At 43.1% G+C, this 22,705-nt stretch overlaps 1 protein-coding gene across 2 annotated transcripts; it reads left to right on the plus strand.

The window, feature by feature from the left end:
- The first annotated feature begins 282 nt into the window (after positions 1 to 282).
- Positions 283 to 20,883, plus strand: ZFYVE1 (zinc finger FYVE-type containing 1). 2 transcript variants are annotated; one of them, XM_033146413.1, is made up of 12 exons: positions 283 to 589; positions 1,474 to 2,276; positions 8,001 to 8,505; positions 10,224 to 10,438; positions 11,599 to 11,705; positions 12,320 to 12,428; positions 12,988 to 13,085; positions 13,195 to 13,312; positions 14,058 to 14,228; positions 14,803 to 14,983; positions 18,145 to 18,258; positions 18,756 to 20,883. In XM_033146413.1, exons 2-12 carry the CDS (start codon positions 1,785 to 1,787, stop codon positions 18,986 to 18,988), a joined length of 2,343 nt encoding a protein of 780 aa, XP_033002304.1. In that variant the 5' UTR covers positions 283 to 589; positions 1,474 to 1,784; the 3' UTR covers positions 18,989 to 20,883. The 2 variants fall into 2 exon arrangements, with proteins under 2 accessions (XP_033002304.1, XP_033002295.1); XM_033146404.1 differs by having other exon boundaries at positions 284 to 589; positions 14,803 to 15,007.
- Positions 20,884 to 22,705: the final 1,822 nt, after the last annotated feature.

The raw sequence follows: 22,705 nt of genomic DNA on the forward strand, positions 1-22,705 counted from the left end.
CCCGATAATCTCTCTTTATCCCTCCGCATTACACAACACGTTACGCCACATCACACCCACCCATGCATTCTCCTCCTCCTCCTACGAAACCTCACTGTCGCCGCGGCTTGTCACAATTACGAGCCCAGGGATTGTTGAAACTACATCTCCCGGGATGCTGTGCAAGTCGGCTTCGCTTTTCTCCGCAGTGCATGTTGGGACATGTAGTTCTGCCCTCGCTCCGAACGCGTTAAAGCTCCGCTCCCTGAGCACTACGATTCCCACAATGCACCCGGCCTTTCCCCCTTCGACCGCTCACCTTCCTGTCTTAGAAAAAAAAATAACCCTGAAGTTCCCTGCGATCAGCTGATCAAGACTGACAACAAGGGGAGAAGGAGAAGAGCTTTGGATTGGCCCCGATCCCTCCTAGGGGGTCCCAAGTCTACATGGTGGGGCTCAGGCACTGTGTGAGTTAAGCCCTAACCCTGCGGGGGAGAGGAAGGATCTGCACACAGCTCGATCCTTGAAGCTCAGAGGAGGAGGAGGAGGAGGAGACTGTGATCTGATTACTTAGTCACTAAGACTTCCAGGGAGGAAGAGGAGGAGGAAGGTGCCTACTGTTTTTGTAAACAATAGATCGGGATGTTGGGGGGATATTTTACTCCTAGGCAGACCCTGTCATTTCGTTTATTCTGTTTCCTCCCCACCCCGTTGTTGTTTATGAGAAGATCTGCTAGTTTAAAAGAAATGTTTAGTATATAGCAATATTTTCCTATTTTGATTTAAAGTAACCTTAAGTAAGCAGCTCGTTAGGTATATGCTTTGCCCTTTTTTAGGCAACACAGGCAGATAAATATTGTGCTTTAAGGCAAAAGGTCCTGTCTTGGAAGCAAATAAGTCACAAATGTAAACAGATGGAACAATCTTACTGTAACACCCCTACCCTTCCTCCACCCCGTTTGCTGGCTTAAACATTTGCTTGAGTTTTAAATTTATTATTGTCCTAATTTAAGGTAAGTAGATACTCACCGCTGGAAAAAATAAAAACCCAGACTGTAGGGTTTAAAAATATGTGACGCTGTGATGTGGCTCGCCCTGGTCAGATTTGTTTTCATGCTTCCTAAGGCTGTAATCCTATATACTGCCACCAGACTAAGTCTGTCTTATTTCTGAGTGAATATACATGGAACTGGGGCCTATGCCACTTACTTTTATAAAGGCCCTTCTGCTTATTTTGTGTGATGATATAATTGCAGCTGAAATAGAGATCTTGTCTGAGATAGCATTGCTGTGAGCAGACAAATACATTCCTTGTTTTGCAAAAAGCATAGATCCAGAAAATGTCCACAAGTGCTTTGCATTGTTCAGGAGGAGTTGAATTGTGGCAGGAAAGCACAAGGTTTACTAATATTGTCTGAATTTTCTGTTGATTTTTTTAAAAATATAAAACCACTGATGTCATCTTTATAAATCTTTTTCCTATTTCTTTTTCAGGCCTTTCAGGGAAAAGATCTGGCTTGCATTTTAGAAACATATCCTTGTTTTCTTACACATATCTAACCTCAGTGTGACTTTTAAGCCCATAATTCATTTGGGCCTGTCCTTAATAGTGGAAAGCTCCAGTGTTTACATTGGCTTTGCATATAATGATACCATTATAGATGAGAGAAAATCAAGACGGACACATGCTTTAATAGAAATATCAACATATGCAGAGTTTCCTCAATGTTAAGATTCTAATCCTTTGGAAAACCAATGTACATATCTGTTAAAAAATTGTAAAGCTAACAGTAACATTTCTGAAAATGAGTGCCCAGCCTCCAACAGCAGATAAAGGACTGAATACTGCCCTTTTGTGCCAGGAAAGCTATGCTTGCAGTGGCACAGATGAAGCAACCTTTGAGTGCGATGAGTGTGGAAGCCTGCAGTGCCAGCGGTGTGAAGAAGAACTACACAGGCAGGAAAGGCTACGAAACCATGAACGGACCCGAATTAAAGCCGGCCATGTCCCATACTGTGACACCTGCAAGGTTGCCAGTGGGAATATCATGCAGAGCAATATCATAAACTCCAGACAGAGGGCAGCAATAAGGTGCCAAGCATGCAAAATTAACCTCTGTGTAGAGTGTCAGAAGAGGACTCATGCGGGTGGAAACAAGAGGAAGCACCCCATTACTGTTTATCATGGTGACAAATCTCACGAGGAGGAGGAGGGGATGGATGAGGAGACCAAGAGGAAGAAGATGACAGAAAATGTTGTAAGCTTTCTGTTGGTAGATGAAACAGAGGAGATCCAGGTAAGAAATGTTGTGAATTTTGAAAGGCAGACAATTAAATCTGCATGATTTATCTGAGGGACTCAAGGCAGCATCATACTGGGAGGAATAAACCCAATGATATAGTATAGGACAGGGGTCAGCAACCTTTTTCAGACCATGTGGTGGGCCAGACTATATTGGAGGGGGGGGGATGAATGAATTCCTATGCCCCACAAATAACCCAGAGATGCATTTTAAATAAAATGACACATTCTACTCATGTAAAAACATGCTGATTCCTGGACTGTCCGTGGGCCGGATTCAGAAGGTGATTGGGCCGCATCCGGCCCACGGGCCTTAGGTTGTCTACCCCTGGTATAGGATTATTCTTTGTGACTTTTCAACTTGACAGTTGCGGGGTGGATACTTTCTTGAGTGGGCAAGATGCACGGTAAGTAGCTAACATTACAGCCTCAATTCAGACTTTAAATATTTATTTTTTGAGAGCCTCTGCATAGGTGCCTTACATTTAAATCTCTCTCTCTCTCCCTCTCTCCTATATATAGTGCAGATAACAAGTATTAGCAATGGCAAAATCAGTTTCTCCTTCTTCCCCCACCCACCCACCCACTTTCCCTCCCACTCCTCAACTTGCAAATTTTAACAAAGCCACTTGGTTCAAATACATAGCCTACAAATGAGGTCATGGTCAAGGTCACTTAAATCTGTCCTAACAGAGAAACTCTTTGGTAGTTTGTAGCATACACTGAAGTCAGAAAGCAGTGGCTTCTTGGCTATGATGTCACAGTAGGCAGAGGCATCATAAGTCTCCTTGCTGCCACTGGGTTAACTGCTCTGATGTCACAGAAAGGAACCTTTGGTCTGGCTGCTAGAGGAGTTGAGATCTTAGGATTTGAATTCCAAAGTCCACAAATAGCTTTGAACTGCATAAGTATGACCAATGCAAGTTTAGGTTGGTTAAGATGTAAACAGACAGGTATTTGCTGATTTATTGGACGTCAGAATTGAACCTTCATTCCCATTTCTTTTGTAATGGTGCCTGCATAATAGTTCTGTTTTTCTGCACTGTGTCTTGCATAGTCTCTTCAGGCTTGAGAGTGCTGTTTGCTGGACCTCAAGACTATCATGGCGGTTAATCATCATACTTACAGTGTTCTTAGTTTCACAATCCATTGAAACAGTTAACCTACTTGGTATAAGGAAATTAAAGGGAGTCTGAGGTTGAGCAGATAAGTAAAGAGCTTCAAAGAGAATGATGAGTTCCTGTAGAGAGTCTTGCCAAAATCACACTCTGAGCTGTAATATGCCTTTAAGATTAAGGAAGTTTACTGTTGTCTTCAGTGTTTGTGTTTGCACAACAAATGGGAGCCCCAATTATATCCAAATAGTCCACATACTGTACTAATAATAAAAGTTATCAACCATCTACAACAATAACATATACTACAAATCACCCGTAAAACATCCATTTTCAAGCTCCTACAGATGAAAAACAACTTCTACATTTCTTAGACACATTCCAGCTTGAATTATATAGTGCAATTGTTTTTCCTAGATAGCTGTGTGCTGCAGTTCTTCTAACTTAAAAGTATTTTCTTTTATAGAAAAGTTATTGCCTATAAAGTACATTAGTTCCCTGCTTTATCACATTAAAATAGCAGCAACAACAACTCACATTTATTGGTTTCTCACTGTGCTCCAGTAGTTAGAACAAAACAAGCCGTCTGAAATACTACTGTAACATTATTGGCCTAAGGAAACTCTCCTACTATCACTTCTCTGTTTTGTCAGCTTGGCAACCTTCACTCCTTTGACGGGACAATGACATACTTCTTCCATACAAGTTTTAAATAACATAAATGCCCATCAAAATATATCCAGAGTGGGAAGGCGTAGTATAACATTGACCTTATTATGGAAATGTTGTGAAATCAAATCTTTAATTTAAACCCTTGGGAGAAACTGTCTTTAATGTATCGATTCAATATGACTCCTGCTGAGTAATATTGCTGAGGATTTGAAATTTTTGCTCAGTTGCCAAAAACTTCAAATGCTATGGTGTATGGTTGTATGCCATGAAATGTGGAAGTACCTGTAATAAAGTTTCAGTTGTTCTAGTTCTGATCCTACTGCTCAATGATCAGAAATTCCACTTTTTTGTTGTTCCTCCATATACACGTGGACAAGGATATGCAATCACATAGATCACATGTGTGGAGTGACATGTAATGAAATCCCTTAAAATAAAAGCTTTACCATCTTTAGGATTAAAAAATTGTTTTGTTTGTACAGGTTGTACAGATCTAGAATATTACGGTAACTTTGTTAAAATGTCCTTTAGTAATAAGGGGTTTCATGTGGTAATCTGTAACTGAATATACTATTTTGTTCTTCACATTTAAAGATCCAATATCCTACAACAGGCAAATCCTGGAGTATCTTATATTAAGTATCCTGGTTTCAGTACAATATGTCTAATAGGGAAAGGTATTCTGTTACATTTCATATACCTGAAAAGGTTTTTCTCTCTCTGCTTTTGAACTGACCTCTTATTCTACAATAACTCATACTCAATATTTAGCCTTCTTTATACACTCTTGATGATAATTTCTTTTTTTCAAATTTTGTGTGTGTGTGTCCCTTTATTGAATATATTGGACAATTATGTTTCAGCCCTAGAAACTGTCCAAATGGCAGTGATACATGTGGAATGATTCCTGTATTAATATATAATATGATGCTCTTGTTACTTGGTTTACTGTATTTTTTTACACAAATTTGTCAGTGTGATTTATAAGTAAAAAATTATATCTATTAAAAATCCATGTGCACTAGTGATAAAAGAATCAACTGTGTTCATCCAAGTAAGAAATTCCCAAACACCACTACTTAAACCCACACTGATAAATATCATCAGTGATATATATCAGTGATATATATTATCTACCATAATATGCCATGCAGTGTACATGTAGATTTTTCTCTTTGTTCAAAATTGCGGTTGTTTCTAAGTAGGACATATATTTATAACATTGCTCATCAGAATTTGGTTGTTTTGGAATTTCTTACTTGGATGAACAGGGTTGATTCCTGCATCAATTTCACTATGGATTCACCACATACACCGTTTTTGGACATTTATGACCAGTGCTTTCTAACAAAAAAATCTGACTGACTGACTAGGTGGGGCTGAGAATGCCCCCTGTCTGACACCCTGGAGGGCTGTTCAAGCCAAACAATAGAGGGACCAAATAATCAGACTAGGTATAAGGCCACTTCCTAAGTAAGGCATCCATTGTCAGTTTCCATACTCAGTGATAAGGGAAAAACCTTCCCCTTATCCATCTATACTGTTTCTATTGTATAGTCAAATGCTAGTGACTGACACTGAGGTAAAGCTTTTTCTGTTACAGAGATAAGGAAAAGTGTAACTGGGTGGGGTTCTGGGTATGAGGTTGCTATTGAAGGCAGAAGAACAGCACAAGTGAAATAAAATGGCAGCCCTAACAACAGTGTCAAAGCTTACGGGCTTGTAAATCACATTGTAAGTTTTGTTCTCTTCTTGGGCAAGTCTAGAGGTGGTGGGGAGGGGAAACCGGAACACAGGGGAAAAACCAGTCGTCCCCCCGTTCCCCCCCTCGTTTTTTCCAAAGCCGTTTTTTCCAGGTTTTTTTTTCCAGGCCTTCTCATCTCTAGACAAGTCGGTGGTATGGTTCCTCATCTACAGGTCAGATTGAAAATAACCCATTTATAAACTGGTGCAGTTCCACTGACTTTGAATAAGACTCCTTAGGAGCAAGGGTGTCATAGCTCATGGGCAGCAAGCAGTTACGAACGTCATTATAGAGAAAGCTTTTAAAAAACGATTTACCTATTAACTTTGACTTTAATGTGGGGTGCTGTTTTTAGCTCTTTTATAGCTTGACTGTCATGCTGTCTTGGATTTTCTTTTTTATTATTGTTTTATATCTTTTTAAAGTTGAAAGTTCTTTTGAAAGAGGTATCTCTCTGATGCAGCTACAAAAGTTGTTGAATTAACAACACAACCCTAGCAGGTGTACTCGGAAGTGAATCTCACTCTGTTCAACAGGGCATACTCCCAAGAAGGTTTTTGTAGGGCGCAGCCTCAGTTTTCTATCCCATTTGTCCTTGTTTCTAGCTGTTTCATCAGTAATGGGTGGGTGGGTAGGGGAAGCTGTTTTCTTATGCAGCAAATGTCAAGGTTGATTTTGACATCAGTGAGGACAAACAGCTCCTTCCAGTGGCTTGGCTATAAGACCTTCAGTTATGGCTTAGCAGAACATCTGTTCTCTTTTCTAATAGGAATAATAGGAATAATTTATTATTGGCCAAGTACATTTTCCAACATACTTGGAATTTGTTTCGGCTACATTGCAATGTAAACATACAGACACTGTTCCTCTCACAATACAAAGAAGTAAAGAAACCCCACCCATATTTTACCTCCCCTTAAGCTATACAACTACGAATTTAACAATTTAATGGCACAAGGGAAAAAACTATTCTTGTGCCTGGCCGATTTTGTATATGAAGTCCTGTAGCGACGTCCAGATGGAAGTAAATCAAGCAGATGATGACCGGGATGTAAAGGATCTGCTACAATTCTCTCTGCTCTCTTCCTTACTCGGGTAGCATAAATTGTCTCTATTGAAGGCAAGCTAACACCAATTACCCTTTCTGCAATTCTTACAGCTCGTTGGAGCTTTTTCTTGTCTCTCTTAGAGGCTGTACCGTACCAAGCTGTTATAGAATTACAGAGAACAGCTGTATAATAATAAACATAATGGTGACAGTGAAAGGGGATCTCTAACGATTAAGGTTGCCGATTTGCAACCTGGAGAGTCTGCTTCTCTAACAGCCTCAAAGAAGTAGAAGAGAATTCAGGTGTGGCTTCTCCCCCAAAATATCTACCTTCATTTAAATAGTGTACATTGTGGAGAATTGCTGTACCATTTTTAAAGGCTGCAAGACAAGCAGAAACATACCGGATGAAACTTTTCCTCTCGCTTCAGCTGTATGCCAGGAAAAGCCTCATCTGCTAAATTTTGCTTATCACGCAGCTGTTGGATGTAGAGGAGTCCTAAGGAGAAGAAAGATGATACAATTTATTTGATATATGCTTCAAATTATATGTATAATTTTGTATCTCATTGACAAAAGTCAAATGGATGCTGCGATTGGACCAGAAAATACATGACATCCATTCATATATGACCCTCCTCTAATAGTTCATAGTTTTAGTTCACATTTTCATTGACTCACTTCATACTGGAAAAATGTATGTCAGTTGTATGTAATTAAAGTGACAAAGAATATATGATTGGATCATATTTTTTCCTGGAGGTAAGATAACAGCATAGTTCAACTACGTTCAAATATAATAACAGAATGATTTCTAGATGCTAGGAATTTTAAAATAGAGTAAAAGCAAAGGAATAAATCCCTTGCCCAATCATTTAAGTTTTTTTGCCCCTCTTGCTAAGATGTGACATCCTTAGGCAGGATAAGAAATGCAAATATGCCTTTGTGGGCTAGCTATGTTACCGTCCATTCCTTGCCTAAACAAAAAAGTTTTTAGCAGGCACCAGTATTTCCGAGTGTTACTGGCTAAAAGAATGTCACTTGCGGTTACAAGTCACGTCCCAGAAGCAGCACCGTTTCAGCAGTGGGTTCTTTCCATTAAAAAGTTCTAACGCAATCTTTCTCTTCTTGTTTTGGAAGGTGGCAAACGAAGACGAATTTATCAGGAAACTGGACTGCAAACCTGATCAACATGTAAAGGTGGTGTCTATTTTTGGGAACACTGGGGATGGCAAATCTCATACCCTTAACCACACTTTCTTCTACGGCCGTGAGGTTTTTAAAACATCTCCCGCTCAGGAGTCTTGTACGGTAGGGGTTTGGGCAGCCTATGACCCTGTCCACAAAATGGTGGTGATTGACACAGAGGGTCTTCTGGGGGCCACTGTCAACCTGAGTCAGAGGACCCGGCTGCTTCTGAAGGTCTTGGCTATTTCGGACCTTATCATCTACCGTACTCATGCTGACAGACTTCACAACGATCTCTTCAAATTTCTTGGAGATGCCTCAGAGGCCTACCTAAAACACTTCACCAAAGAACTGAAGGCAACCACAGCCCGTTGTGGCCTGGATGTTCCCTTGTCCACTTTGGGCCCTGGAGTCATTATCTTCCACGAGACTGTATACACACAGTTACTAGGTGCTGGTGAGTAGACGCACGTTGGTTGCTGCAATGTAAATCACTTGGGATGGATCTGTATCATAACACAGCCAGAGTTGGGTTTTGCCACATGGAAGATTTGGGGTCTGAATCCTGACTTAGCTCACTATCTAGAATATAGAATGTGGGGAGGTAACGTGCAGGGAGTTTGCATCTGGCAAATAGCAAAGCATAAGCCAGTTAGCTTGGATTATGTGTATTTTGTGTGGATATGGCGTTTGGGATCGCATTTCATCGTCCTTTTTTTAAAAGCAAGGAGAAGAAGGAAGTTTCTAGATATTTTAGCTGCAAAGCTAGGGCCGAAAGCATGTGTACGCCACCTGTTGAAATCTCAGAAACCAGAGGCAGGGTTGATCAGAATTTCCAGTGGCAGGAAGCATGGCTTCATTGTCTTCCATAGTTTTTCCCTTGATACCTAACAGAAGCAGACTAAATTATGCAATAGATGCAAATCCTGCTTGCATATTATAAAGTATTTTTATACATATTTTAAAAATAAAAAGCCTGGCAGTATGTACGTCCCTGGTATCAGCCCCTCGCTAAAAGGAAAGGAATTCCCTGTGGACTGACTTTGCTGAGCATTACCAGTAGTTCTGGAGAACACCAGTGAGACAACCGAAAAACTGACAAAGATGCAGAAACTATTTTATTTTATTTAAGAAGTTTTAAAAATCTGCCTTTCAACAAGATGCTTCAGAGCTTTGAAGCAAGAATATAATCAAGAACAACAAAATGTAAATTAATAAAACAAGCAGTAGTAAACATTGAATACAGTCAAATAAGCATTTTAAAGAGCAGTGGTAAGTGGTCCAGCTGGTATATTCAGCAGCTGAGATCTGATCTGATCCAGAACAAGTTCCCGGAACTTTCTTACAGGAGATGATTCTGCCATCTTTGGGGTATAATGGAAAACACCCTCTTTGTCATTGCCACTGATTTTACAGAAATAGGTAGAGTAGTAAAAAAAAACCCACCAAAAAAACTCCACCACCACTTGTGAACACAAGAAAACAAGCGATATTATATAAATGTAAAATCCCTTGTTTATAGACCATGGTAGTACAACTAGTTTATGCTGTTATAGGAGGAGGAGGCTTTCATCAGTTGCACCTTGCAGCAGATACACTTTTTTTAAAATGTGGGAAGACCCCACATCAGTAGGCCATCAATACAACTGAAGGCAACGGCACTTAAATTTCTGCAGACCTGCATCTAAATAATGATTTAATATTGATGGTAAGGGCCTCTTCTTCCTATTCCCCATTTCTTTCCTCTAATAATCTATTTAGGTTAACAATTTGTAAGATACATTTTTTTAAAGGTATGTGCTGGCAGAATGGAGTTGGATCCAGTGATCCTGTCGTCTGCTAATAGAAAAGGGCAGCTGTTTTTTTTTTTTTAACCAGCCTCCCCCCCTTCCCTCCAGTCTACTCCAGAACAGCATAGGTGACCGGGGGGGGGGGGGCTGCAAGGATTGGAAGAAATTGCCCTTCCATTGGATTGAAGTCCCTTGTGTTCACAGAAATGTTGTTTCTGGGGAAAGAAGGTAACCTTTGGGTCCAGCCTATGCTTTGCTCTAGGTGCTTCCTATTATTTGGGACAGAATTTGTTTTGATCAAGAATGCACATACGTATGTAAAAAAAAAATGTAAATGCGTGTGCAAACCTCACGATAATATAGCTAAAGTGACTGAATCTTTTAGATCACTCTTCTGAGGTGCCTGAGAAACTTGTCCAGGATCGGTTCCGGAAACTTGGGCTCTTCCCTGAAGCCTTCAGCTCGATCCATTACAAAGGAACAAGGACACATAACCCCCCAACGGATTTCTCTGGGCTCAGGCATGCCGTGGAGCAGCAGCTGGAAAATAATACGACCCGTTCTCCCCGGCCTCCTGGAGTTATCTACAAGGCACTCAAAGTAAGTGTAATGGTGAATCACTGTTCCTCTATACAAGGGCCACAGATTCCGTCGCCACAGCCAGAAGCTGTGGGGGCAGGTGGCTATATTTCAAATTGCAGATCCCTCCAGTTTCATTCTTAGTTGTTCTAAGGGACCTGATGGCAATCAAAATTCACCCCCCCCCCAATCCCAATGCAGGGTCATCCACACTCCTCCTATCCATGGAGCAACTCCCATAATATAAAACAAACAGCAAAAAACAAGAGTAGACAGTGTATCAGAACTCCTGAAGAGTAGGCAGACCCAGAACAGTACAGCAAGTGAGCCATGCCAAGAGAAAATGGACACCCCGCCTCCAGTTAGGCTGACACTGAGAGAAATTGAGGACATTGGCAGGCTTACAACTAACACTGAGGGCTGATTGGTACTTATTGACTATTCCAGTTGCCCAGGGCATATCAGCTTCTGTGAGTTGTTTTCTTCTTTTAAAAAAAAGCCAGAAGAAACTTTGGTCTATGTTTGTGGAGTAGGTGAAAAAAGTACTTTATCAAGCCCATGTCTCTTCAATACTTTCCCTCAGTGTTTGCAAATGTAGTTTCTACAGACACTGCGCTTCTACTAGTAGTAATGCACCATAAATGGCTAGGCAGGACTAAGCTGCTGTAGTACAATGGAAAGATCCTTCTTGTTGCCAGGGTAACTGAGAGTCAGGACATGGTCTCCAGGCAACAACCTATTCTCTGACTTGCCTTGATTTTTTCCTCAGTTTCCTTAAATGGTTTTTCATCTGTAGATAGCAAAGATGTAACATCTGGAACTAGTGGAGGTCAAGAGCACAGCTCTTCAGGGGACAATGTAAGAGTCTGAGTGGCTGACAGGGAAAGTGAGCAAATGCTTGAGTGTTTTAAAATGAGGATGGATATGTTTTTGGAGGAGAGAGTTTATATATATATATACAATTAGAAGTTTTACTGCAACACATCCTCCACTGAGCGTTTATTATACAATTAGATCTTTCTCATGTAATGAGAAGATATGTTTTTTTTACTTCTTCCCTACAACCCCTGATCTAACACATAAGAGGCGCTTCACGCTCCTTTACCGTTCCATAAAAGTTGTTTTTTTGATGTCCCTCTAGCTCTATACTCATTGCTGTTTTCTCTCTCTGTGTTCTGCAGGCACTGAGTGACAGGTTCTGCGGTGAGATCCCAGATGATCAGATGGCCCACAGCTCCTTCTTTCCAGACGAGTATTTCACCTGTTCCTCCGTATGTCTCAGCTGCGGGTAGGTGGAATGTGAAGAACACTCTTTGAATAAGATCTACAGTGTCAGAATTATGCTATTTATTACAATATAATGACCATGTTACAAGCACCCCAGTCATTGCCCATTTTAAATAGGGAGTTGCCAGTGTCACTGTTAAATAAAAATTGGGTGAGAAATTCTGCGGTTGGTTATTCATGTTGGGAATTTGCTTTGTTTCTTGTGTTGTTGGGAGAACACTGTTTCCAAAACGATCTTATTATCTTTAAATAAAACCCAACATTACTGTATATACATTTAGTGTGTAAGGCATTGGGTAACATCATAAACCTGGAATCTATATAACCGGGGGTGGGGAACCACTCTTAGCTGGTGGGCCAGATCCAATTGTAACCAACAACCCATGCGCCACATTTGACAAGTGGGCAGGGTTGCCCATCTGCCAGTCATCTGACATAAGGTTGATCTGACTCCCAGCTGAAGCAGTGTGGCTTGTATGTGGCTTGTAATTGTAAACAGCAACAACTGCAAAAGCCACAACTGCAAAAGAACGATTGGGAGCCTTAGAGATTCACTGGGGAGCTTCCAGTCAGTCTTCCTTCTGAGTATTTATGTGCTTTGCTTTGAAACTCCAGATGTGGATGTAAAAACAGCATGAACCATTCAAAAGAAGGGGTGCCTCATGAAGCCAAGAATCGGTGTAGATACACCCATCAGTACGATAACAGAGTGTATACATGCAAGGTGAGTGGAGCAAGCGAAAGAGAGCTTCTGGTACTGGAGGTTGACAAGAAGAGCCTGCATAGCTTATAACCTGCTAAGATTAATGTAGCCCATCAATCCATGTATTGTAGCTTGCAAGGTGCTTTTCAACCTGTGATGGGTATTCCCTGTGTTTTTGAAGTTTTGTCAACTTACCTGAAGAGGTTAAGCAGCAAACTCTGCATCCCCCTCCCTCTGTACATTACACAACCCATGTATGTTTGCAGTTGGAGGCAGAAACAAGAGGATCTCTGAGCCTCTGCTGGGCTGTGAGTTCACTTTGGTGGCTCAAAGGTTTCACAGCTTTGAGCTAGAAAGAACTAGGGTTTTCCCTGGCCCGTTTTCTGGCACCCACTGTCTACTGAAGAACAGTAAGTTCCTAGTTTTAATGCTGTTCATGTTTTCGTGCGTATGTTCAAACCATGCCATTCCTCGTTGCCTCCATTTTGGGAGAACTAACGCATAACTCTTCATTGTATGGGGAAGGCATGGACTTTGAGATCTGAAGATAAGTCATTTTAATTGATATTTTGCATTCCAGGCCTGTTATGAACGTGGGAATGAAGTTAGAGTGGTGCCCAAAACATCCGCTTCCACTGATTCCCCTTGGATGGGACTTGCCAAGTATGCCTGGTCAGGGTGAGTACAGGAGCAGAGGAGCTGTTTCCCCCCTTCAACTTTCCCTGCTCCTATTCTCTTCATTTGGATCATGCTCGAGTGACCAGCTCTTCTTCCTTCCTGACTGCAGGTATGTGATCGAGTGCCCCAACTGCGGAGTTGTGTACCGCAGCCGACAGTACTGGTTTGGCAACCAAGACCCTGTGGATACCGTGGTGAGGACAGAAATTGTGCACATCTGGCCAGGTGTAAGTCCTCTTGCATATGTTTGTTTCTTGTCCTTTTAATTGAAGGGGAAACGATTAGGCTGCCACAGTAGCAGGCGTTCCACCCCTGTTGTGTTAAATCATCCCATTTCAGGAGATGTTGGCGATGAGAGAAGTTTTACATGCCCAGGTCATTAAAGCCAAGTTTGATGCCACCATGTTGTGTCTCGGAGACATGGATTGAGAAATATGTAAACCGGATCTCTCCCGCCCAGCTTCAAAAAATATTTCCTGTATTCATCCTGGTTCATCTCCTTACCTCTCCATTAAGATCCACCCCAGTGTGTTTAGGCCACACATTCCAAAGCAAAGAGTGAGAGTAAGGGACCAGAGCCATGCATTAGGATCTTCCATGCCCCTAGACAGAGCTCCTATTTTGAATTCTTTCTAAGGGATTTACACGAAGATATGGGGCGCCCCAGTCAGTAACAGAAGTCTAATTTCCTTATGTGGTTACACCAGTGAGTCACTTCCTTTCTCCAAATAAAAGACAATGTATATTCTCGAAGCTACTAACATGAGTTTGGCCAAACTGCGGGAGGCAGTGGAGAATAGGCGTGCCTGGTGTGCTCTGGTCCATGGGGTCACGAAGAGTCGGACACGACTGAATGACTGAACAACAACAACAACAACAACATATTCTTCTAATATTTGGTAGAGGTCAGCAGTTCAGCAGCAGGCATGCACAATGAGATGTTAATTGTACTGAATATCCATTTTCTTGCAGACGGATTGCAGTCTGAAAGACAACAACAATGCTGCTCAGCGCCTCATAGATGGGATGAACTTTATGGCACAATCAGTGTCTGAACTGAGCCTGGGACCCACAAAAGCAGTGACCTCTTGGCTGACGGATCAAATTGCTCCAGCCTACTGGAAACCCAATTCCCAGATTCTGGTATCTAGCAGTCATCATACTTGCATGCCGATGAGAAGCCCCTTTCCTTTCCCCAACTTCTCTTTCTCCAAAGAGATGAAATAATGGTTCATTGCTTGGTTAAATGCCTCTGTTGTGTTCTAAAAAATCTGTTGCCTCCAGCAGACACAGTGAGCAGTTTCCCCCTTTGAGGGCTCTCACTCTCCTGCTTCCCACCAGGGAAAAAGAAAGAAGCCTTTCTGCTCAAGGCTCAACAGCTGTGCCACAGACACCTCTGACGCAAGTGCCAATCCTGAGCCTCATGACAAAATGAAATGTGTCCACCGTGTGGTTAGCTCTGAGGCTGCAGTAGATGCGGGGTGGAGCTTACCTTGGCCCACCCAATATTTTATTCAAGTTGGCACTCCTGGTCCACACACACACACACACACTGCCATATCAGGTGTAGGAACAAGTGGCTATGGCTTGAGTTCCCTGCTGGCCAGATGCTCCCACCACCAGTTTAGCTGACTGAGAGACTACCAATACCTCTTCACCCTCCTTTCACCAAACTACTTAGTCCAATGGCTTGTGTCGTGTTTTTTATCTCCTTCAGAATTGCAGAAAGTGTGGCATCTCTTTTAAAGATAATGACACCAAACACCATTGTCGGGCTTGTGGAGAAGGTTTCTGTGATGGTTGTTCATCCAAGACCCGCCCTGTCCCCGAACGTGGCTGGGGCCCCGCACCTGTGCGAGTATGCGATGGCTGCTATGACGGCAGGGGCGTTCAGTTAGGTAATCCCATCCTGACCATAGTAGGTGTGTGAACCAAAGGGGGGAACCTATAACTTTTGTGTTTGTGTATCATGTTGTGATTTTAAATGCTTGCCACTGTTGCCTTTTGTCATCTCTCAGCTGAGATTGAGGTCAGGCCATGTGAGATGTTGAAGATCTGTGATTGGATGTCTTGCTTTGATTCTTCAAAAGCAGCCATGGGGGCCCTGAATTGGATCGGGGTGGCATCACTGGAGGAAGCTGTTAACCTGTGCTATTTGCATCATCCAAACAATGTGTGCAGAACCTTTGGCCCTCCACCTGTTGTGGAACTACAACTCCCATCAACCCCAGCAAGCATGGCCAGTGGCTAGGGATGATGGGAATTGTAGCTCAGCAACATCTGGAGGGCCAAAGGCTTCCCAACACCTGATCTAAATACACTCCAAAGTCACTATTTGCCCCATGGGTGGGAGAATGTTCTGATATAGGGCCTTCTGGTTGCTTATGAAATAAATCGGGGGGATCTAGTTGTGGATTTCCAACATCTCATCTCTTTCATTAGAGGTTTTAAGCAGAAGCTGGGTGGCCATCTATAAGGGATGTTGTAGCACTGCATTTCCTGCATCAGACAAGATGGTCTCCTGTCCCTTCCAGTTCAGTGATTGGTCTAGTTTGGGCCTGACTCTCACCTGTGGTCCTTCCTGTATCCAAAAGTAGAGGGCAATTCCCACCAAACAGCAGAATAATGTGAAAGCAAAATGAAGGAGCATAATAATAAACTTTAGTTTCCAAATTCCTCAGTGCATTTACAATTGAAGTCTTCTTCCTCCAGGAAAACAACTCACCTAAATTTTAAGAAATCGCTATTCAGATTCAATTAAATCTCCTTCATTTTAACTCTGGAATCAATGGATTTATTCACCGGTTGTAAGAAAATGATCTATTTAATGGCAATAGAGAAGAACAGTGTATATATACTGAGTAGCTTCCCCAGAGGAAGGACGTTGTTGATGCTTTCTCATCATTCTGCTCCTGAAGCTGCTCAGTTCCAAACCGACACTTTCATCATAGTTGTGGGTGGTTAAAAAAATGTTTTATATGAAGCTATCTGTTTCATCCAATGAACCCTGTCAGGAGAAGCCCCTCTCCTCGCCCCACCCTTATGCATCAAAATTGGCTTAGAGAAGGGGGGTGTTGGGAGAATCCCCAGTACAGTACACAGGGGAGGGGGAGGGACATTGTTTCATCTGGCAAACTGATATGCTTCCAAAGACCGAATGTTTGTAATAATGAAATGTTGAATTCCACCCATAATTTGCATCCCTGATGTCAACACCCAACATGATGGGCAGATGTTTAGGCCTATGGACCCTAGAGAGCTGACTGGGCTGATGCTGTCATTCTTTATTTTATTTTTTTAATTTCTGATGAGCACCAAGCTAATTGAACACAGCATCTATCATCTTTTATTACCCCAGAATTCCCAAGGCATTCTGGATTAGTAAAGATGGCAGCAGGCAGATGCTTTGCTCGGCACATTGCTGGGGAGCACCAGGCTGAGTGCTGCCACCCATCTGAGTGGTAGCACTCAGTCTGGTGCTCACTAGAGAGGCCTTGTGGTGCAGTGGTTGCAGCCATTTCTACTTCCTTAATTTTGTGGGGATGGGAGGATAGGGGGAAGCTGGCAAGGGAGCTTGGAGGGCAACCTGCCCAGGGCTATATCAAAGCTGTTTATGACTCTGATAACATACCATTTCAAGACACTTGTGCGTGATTCAAGCTAGGAGAACGTATTATAGAGGTTGCTTATACACCTGTGGATAAATGAGAGTTGATGCAACAACGGGGCATCATGGCGTTTGCACAGGTGAAAAAAATTCAGCAGTGAGCCTGTTGTGAAATGTACCTTCTCCTGCTCCGATCAAACATAGGAGATCCCTGACATTCTGGTTTTCAGCAGATGCTGAATTTGACCGTGTCAATTGGCTAGCCATTCTGTCATTCACAAATCCACTTCCTTCTCAAAAGCAGTTTTATGAAGCTTAACACATAACATTATTATTATTAAGCACTGAACCAATGTTTGAAGAGATGGCTAGCCAAGATCCTTGTGTTTTAGGTTCTCTCCTCCACCCCCTACCCTGCAAAGCAGGCATCCGCCAGAAGCATAACGTGAGACAGTGCCATTGCAAGAGTGGCAGTGGTGGTAGGGAAGAAGACAGGAGTGGCTGGTGCAGTGGGGTGGGACAGAGTGTCAGTGTGGCAAGGACTTCACTGGGGCAATGGTGGGAGTGCCAGACTGGCTCTGTCAGTGAACCCACACATCCCTGTTCTTGCCACTGCCAGTAGCTGGCAGCAGGGCTGCTGTCAGGAAGGCAGCCCTGCTGCATTACCCCACCATGCCAGCCGCTTCTGAAAGCAGAGCTCCCTCCACAGCAGAACAACCTTCCTCCTCTTTGAAGGTATATCTGTTGATTGGCTCAAGGATTCTGTGGCATTACAACTAATTCAAGAACTCCAGTCACCCTTTTATCCCTGGTATAATGGGCATGTTGTTATTTACAGGGTCTCTTGACCTGAAATAAAACAGGGGGATCAAGAACCTGTTTCTCCCATGCTCAGCTCATTTCCAACTCATGCTCATGTAGAAACCATGTCTTTAAGCATGGACAGATAAGTAAGCTGCAGATTGAACAGTTTGTTGCCTAAGCATGAGAAATCATAGCAAATTTCCCTATGACAGTTAGTCCCCTCATCTGCTGCTACCTTGAAAACCTTCATAGTCACACAGGTAGCCTATGCCACTGATAGGGTAGTGAAGCACAATAGTTTTACTCGCACTACTGTGAGGATATAGCTCTGCTTTGTGCCTTGTCCACTTGGCAGTAGCTGAAAGTAAAGGTAACAAGAAAGGTAAATCGTGAGCTTTCATCTCTTCTTACTCATGGATTCTGCCCACAAAACAGTTTTTGGTGGAATCGTCCTGGGGAGGTAGCTTTCGGTGAAGATCTCAGTATGGAAGATCTATGGATTTCAGTCATTGTCCATATTAGGGACCAACCACTGACTGCAGCTGGCTGCAACTTCTGGGGGAACATCAATTTTAATTCTAAATAGAACAGCTGTGACTTAGGCTGGAGTTGTGCCTTTGTCTCTGAGCCCTAACTTCTGTCATGCAGATGTGCCTGAGGCTCCAACCGATGAGGAAGGGGGGACAGTGATTGCCAGGAAGGTTGGTGAAGCTGTGCAGAACACTCTTGGAGCTGTAGTGACTGCCATTGATATCCCATTGGGTAAGTGTTATTGGTGCTTTTAGAAAACTTTTAGCTTCTCAGTTCAGTGGGTATGTATAGAATTGGAGGCTTTTCTTTCCCCCTCAGCAAGTGGCATTTAGTGAAATAAAAGAAGTCCGGTGAAGCAGAAGACCAGGGCTCTCCAGGTGGCAGGTGTGGGGAATCTGCACAGGTACTGCCATCCTTCCCTCTCCCCCACCAAGTTAATGCTAAGATGCAGAGCTTTGCAATAGGTTGTTTTATTCTCTAAACCTGGTTCCCATGCGTAAGGTTGCACCCAAAAGTGCAAGCAGGGAAAACAGAAATCTTGAGCTTATCGACAACTTGTTCACTAATCCTTTATAAGCCACAGCCTGAGAATTACTTGAACCATCCTATAGATTAGTCTTAATCCTTCATTAAGGGCAGCAAAAGCAGAGGTGGGTTTTGTACAGTCCTTCCTCCTCTTTGTTGGTAACAAACAGAAATGGTGTTGTGGGTTTCCCCCCTCTCTGTAGGTCTTGTGAAGGATGCTGCCAGACCTGCCTACTGGGTGCCCGACCATGAAATCTTACACTGCCACAGTTGCCAGAAGGAATTCAATATCAAGCTGTCCAAGCACCACTGCCGTGCCTGTGGCCAGGGTTTCTGTGACGAGTGCTCTCTGGAGCGCAGAGCTGTCCCTTCCCGTGGCTGGGATCATCCTGTCAGAGTCTGCTTTAATTGCAATAAAAAGCCCGGTGACCTTTAACCCTACCTACCTTTCTGGGTCCTCCGTAACACCTTAGCTTCTCAGGGTTAGATAAAACAAAAGTCACCCTTTTTAACCTTTTACAGCCAGAGTGCATGCTCCCGATCTCTGGCCCTTTTTCCCCCATGTGCGGATTTCTATAGGATTGCTGAACAGCTAGTTTTATCAAGTTTTTCATGACTTGGCCAACTTTGGATGTATGGAGAAGCTTGCAGTAAAATGAGGAATCCAAAAATCCAGTGTATTATATACCAGTTTAAAGTATGTATCTCTATATCTATATTATTGAGTATGCTAAGAATGCAGCTGGCTGATGAAGCATTGATGATTTACAATTAAAACAAGCAAAGGTAAATAGAACTGTTTTCTGAAATGTAATGGGGGGGGGGTCAAACATACAGCTTCTTGAGTGCCTTGGAATTCTTTTGTGTGAAGCATTTTGCTGTTTGTTTACAGCGTCTTAGACTTACAAAGGCTTTGGTTCTATACACCTTGAACTAACCATTGTTCATGCTCCCTGTTTCAGACAGTGAGTCCTAAGCTTTTGGATCTGACCCTTTGGAACTCCCATCACCCATATTTATTTTACCCCAGCCGGCTTTTGTTGTGTTTATAGGGCCTTGTCATCCAGAGCTAAGGAGTTTCCTCATGGCTGAAAACAGCCAGAGAAATGAGGAAGCTGCTCTGTACAGGTGCTGCTGCAGAAAGGATGATAAATCTTAGAAGGGCCGTTGCGCTAAATGCAGTCGAAGTATGGGAGGAATCAAACAATGTAACACAAAACTTAAAGCTGGTCTTCTAACAGCTATTTCAGCTTCACTTTGGGCTGATGAGGCCTTATTTCTCTTGTCCACATTCCTCTATGCTTGGTTTTCCTTGTTGATGGGACTCTTCCCCTTCCCCCTCCATCAAAAATCTTCAGGCTAAGAGCAAAGGTAAGTACTAATCGAGACCCACAAACCTGCAGTGTAGTGTTTGCTTAGCATCTTAGTCACTTGTCTTCTGTAAATGGTCCCAAGTATAGATTCTTAGCGGTATCTATGTGAACCACCCTTAAAGCACTCATATAAACCAACTTGGAAAACAGTGATGTACTCCTGATGACATTGGGGGATTGTCTTTTTGGAGGGAGAAAACCCTGCATTGAACCACTTTGAGACACTGATCAAACCACTGAGAAAAATTATTGCATTAGACTTTTATGTGGATCTCTGCTTCCATGACAAGAGACCTTCAGAAGCCCAATCAGTCTGAAGAATGGATCCCCTTCTCCTTTTTACTCCTATGAGAATGGCACATTCCCATGGCAGAGATTTGTCGTCACTCATAACAGCTGGAGTTTGGCATGATAGTCAGGCACAATACCCTGGCACTGTTGTTTCTCCCACTTATTAAAATATAACCTTGTATACCTTGATGACTGACCCCTATTTTAGAATTGTAATACGAAATTAAGTGCTATAAAGGACTATCCCTTCTGAACAAGTGTGCTGATTTCTTCTGTATATCTACCTAATCTTGCTGTGTCTTGGGAGGGGAGAGACAGTTTCTGGCTTGCATGCCAAAATGGAACTGGATTATGTAGTAGTACATTCCTGCTGTCTAAACTCTACAGGGATTAATATGTGTTTTGTAACTAGAAGCTGATAGGTTGGGGTGTTTTTTTTTCAAGGGATAGAAGTGGGATTAAGTTATCTTGTAGTGATTTTTCAACCTAGGTAACTGCACTTTGAAGTGTTTTATTTTTGACTCTGTGGTGGAAAATACAAGTGAAACCTGTTGTGTAGTCCATGCCCTCTGTATGTTCTCCATGCATGTAGGTATTCTACCATGTTATTGCACACCCAGAGACCACCCCTGGCATTCCTTGTATAAAATCTTCACTTGTGAGCTTCTGTTTCATTGACTTGTCTGGGTTTTGTTACCACCACAGAACAGCCTCATTCTCTTAAAGCCAGCTATTGCATTTCTACAATGCGTGCCATGGTGGGTTCAGTGTATCTGAGGGTTAACAGAAAGCCTGTTAGCACCATCTCTCTCTCTCCTTGCCCTCCCCTCTCCCTGTAAGTCACTTAGCTGTTCTAGAAAGTGGAGAAAGCTTGTAAGTGGCAATGCTCTTAAGAACTGGCTCAGTTTCTACAAAGTGATTATGATTATGTGCTGTAATTTTTAGGAGATGGGGAAGTTGAATCTATAATTTTGCTTGGCCTTGCAATACTCAGTATTCTATTGGAAACAAGAGGGAGATTTATGCTTCCAAGAGCAACTTAACACTGGCTGCTTTCCCTTAGTTTCAAAATTTACCCAAGTAAAAGGTTGGAATCTCCAGATACAAAAGGACTCAAGGCATCAATATAATTAGGGCGCCTTTTCCCCCTAGACCAGCTAGGTATCTGAATGACTATAACCCCTCAGATGAAAGATTAGCTATATCAGTAGCAAACCAAAACATAGCTAAAAATTTCTAGCAAGAAACAAGACTTCAAACTACTGGGGCTCTCTGTGAGAAATACCATTGGTGGGATTCTGCTAACCTGCCATAGTTGTGGAAGCCCAGCACAAGGACTCTCAGAGTTTAGCGTTTACCTGCACCTCAAACGTAAGGAGAGTCTGCTGGATCAGGCCAATGACCCATTTAGTTTAGTATCCTTTCCCCAAGAGGGAGGGCCTGTCCACCCATTACCCTGAGGCAATCACCATGGACAGCAGATCCAGAAAGGAAAGTGAAATATGTGCTGCTGCTGTCATCCCAGTCACCCCGAGGGGGAACGGTCCCTCTGCTACCTCAAAACAGGAGCTCGGAACAAGCTCTGAAGGCCAAAAAGCACGTCACTCGCTGCCTCCTGAGTTTGTCACCTGTGGTTGCTTCCTGGAAACAGCAAGGCCACTGCTGTCGCCATCTGCTCCTCTCCAACCTCCTTTCCCCCTCCTCATAACCTTCAGCACGCTGAAGCTTCCCTGGGCTACCTCCGGTGGCCTCAAGTGGTGGCAAAGGTGGGGGACATGTGCACCATTTTATGTTTTGCCTCAAGTGATTAAAGAGCCTGGGGTTGGCATTGCTGCATGTGTAAATACTTTTTAAGTATTTTTCCAGCCAAAGCTAGACCACCCCACGTGAGCCATTGGAGCAGTGGTTTTCAACCAGTGTGCAGTGGCACCCTGGGGTGCCTTGAATGATGGTCAGGGGTGCTGCAGGCAACACTGGCATTTGTCCCTCTTTCCTTCCCTCCTTCCTCTGATGCCCTCTTGCGTCTCTGCCTCTCAAAGGCATGCATAGCTGCTTGTTGCAGCAGCCCTGACTACAAGCTCAGCAGGCAAACGGTGCCTCTGGGGCTGGCCAGGGGGTGCTTCCCAGGCCCCTCTGGGGTAGTGTGAGGAGGCACCTCTCTTTGGGGCAGAGGCAGCAGCTCAGAGACCCGGGGTGGCAGCTGTGGCTGCCCAGACTCCCAAGGAGAGGGGGCTGAGGGAACACTCCACAAGGGAGTGTTCAAAAAGGGGTGAGGGGCTGCCAGCTCTGCAGGCAAGGGGTGACATAACTGGGCTCCTGAGCCCCACAGGGGTGCCACAAGAAAGAAGGTAGTTGGTCAAGAGAGCCATGGACTCAAAAGAGGTTGAAAACCTCTGCATTATATGCCTAAGGGAGCCTTGGGAAAATGGCATTCATCTTCCTTTAAAAAAAAAATATTATGACAAATAAGAAAATGTACCAGGCTAACA

Source organism: Lacerta agilis, chromosome 1 (genome assembly GCF_009819535.1).
Source record: "Lacerta agilis isolate rLacAgi1 chromosome 1, rLacAgi1.pri, whole genome shotgun sequence".
NCBI classification, from domain to species: domain Eukaryota; kingdom Metazoa; phylum Chordata; class Lepidosauria; order Squamata; family Lacertidae; genus Lacerta; species Lacerta agilis.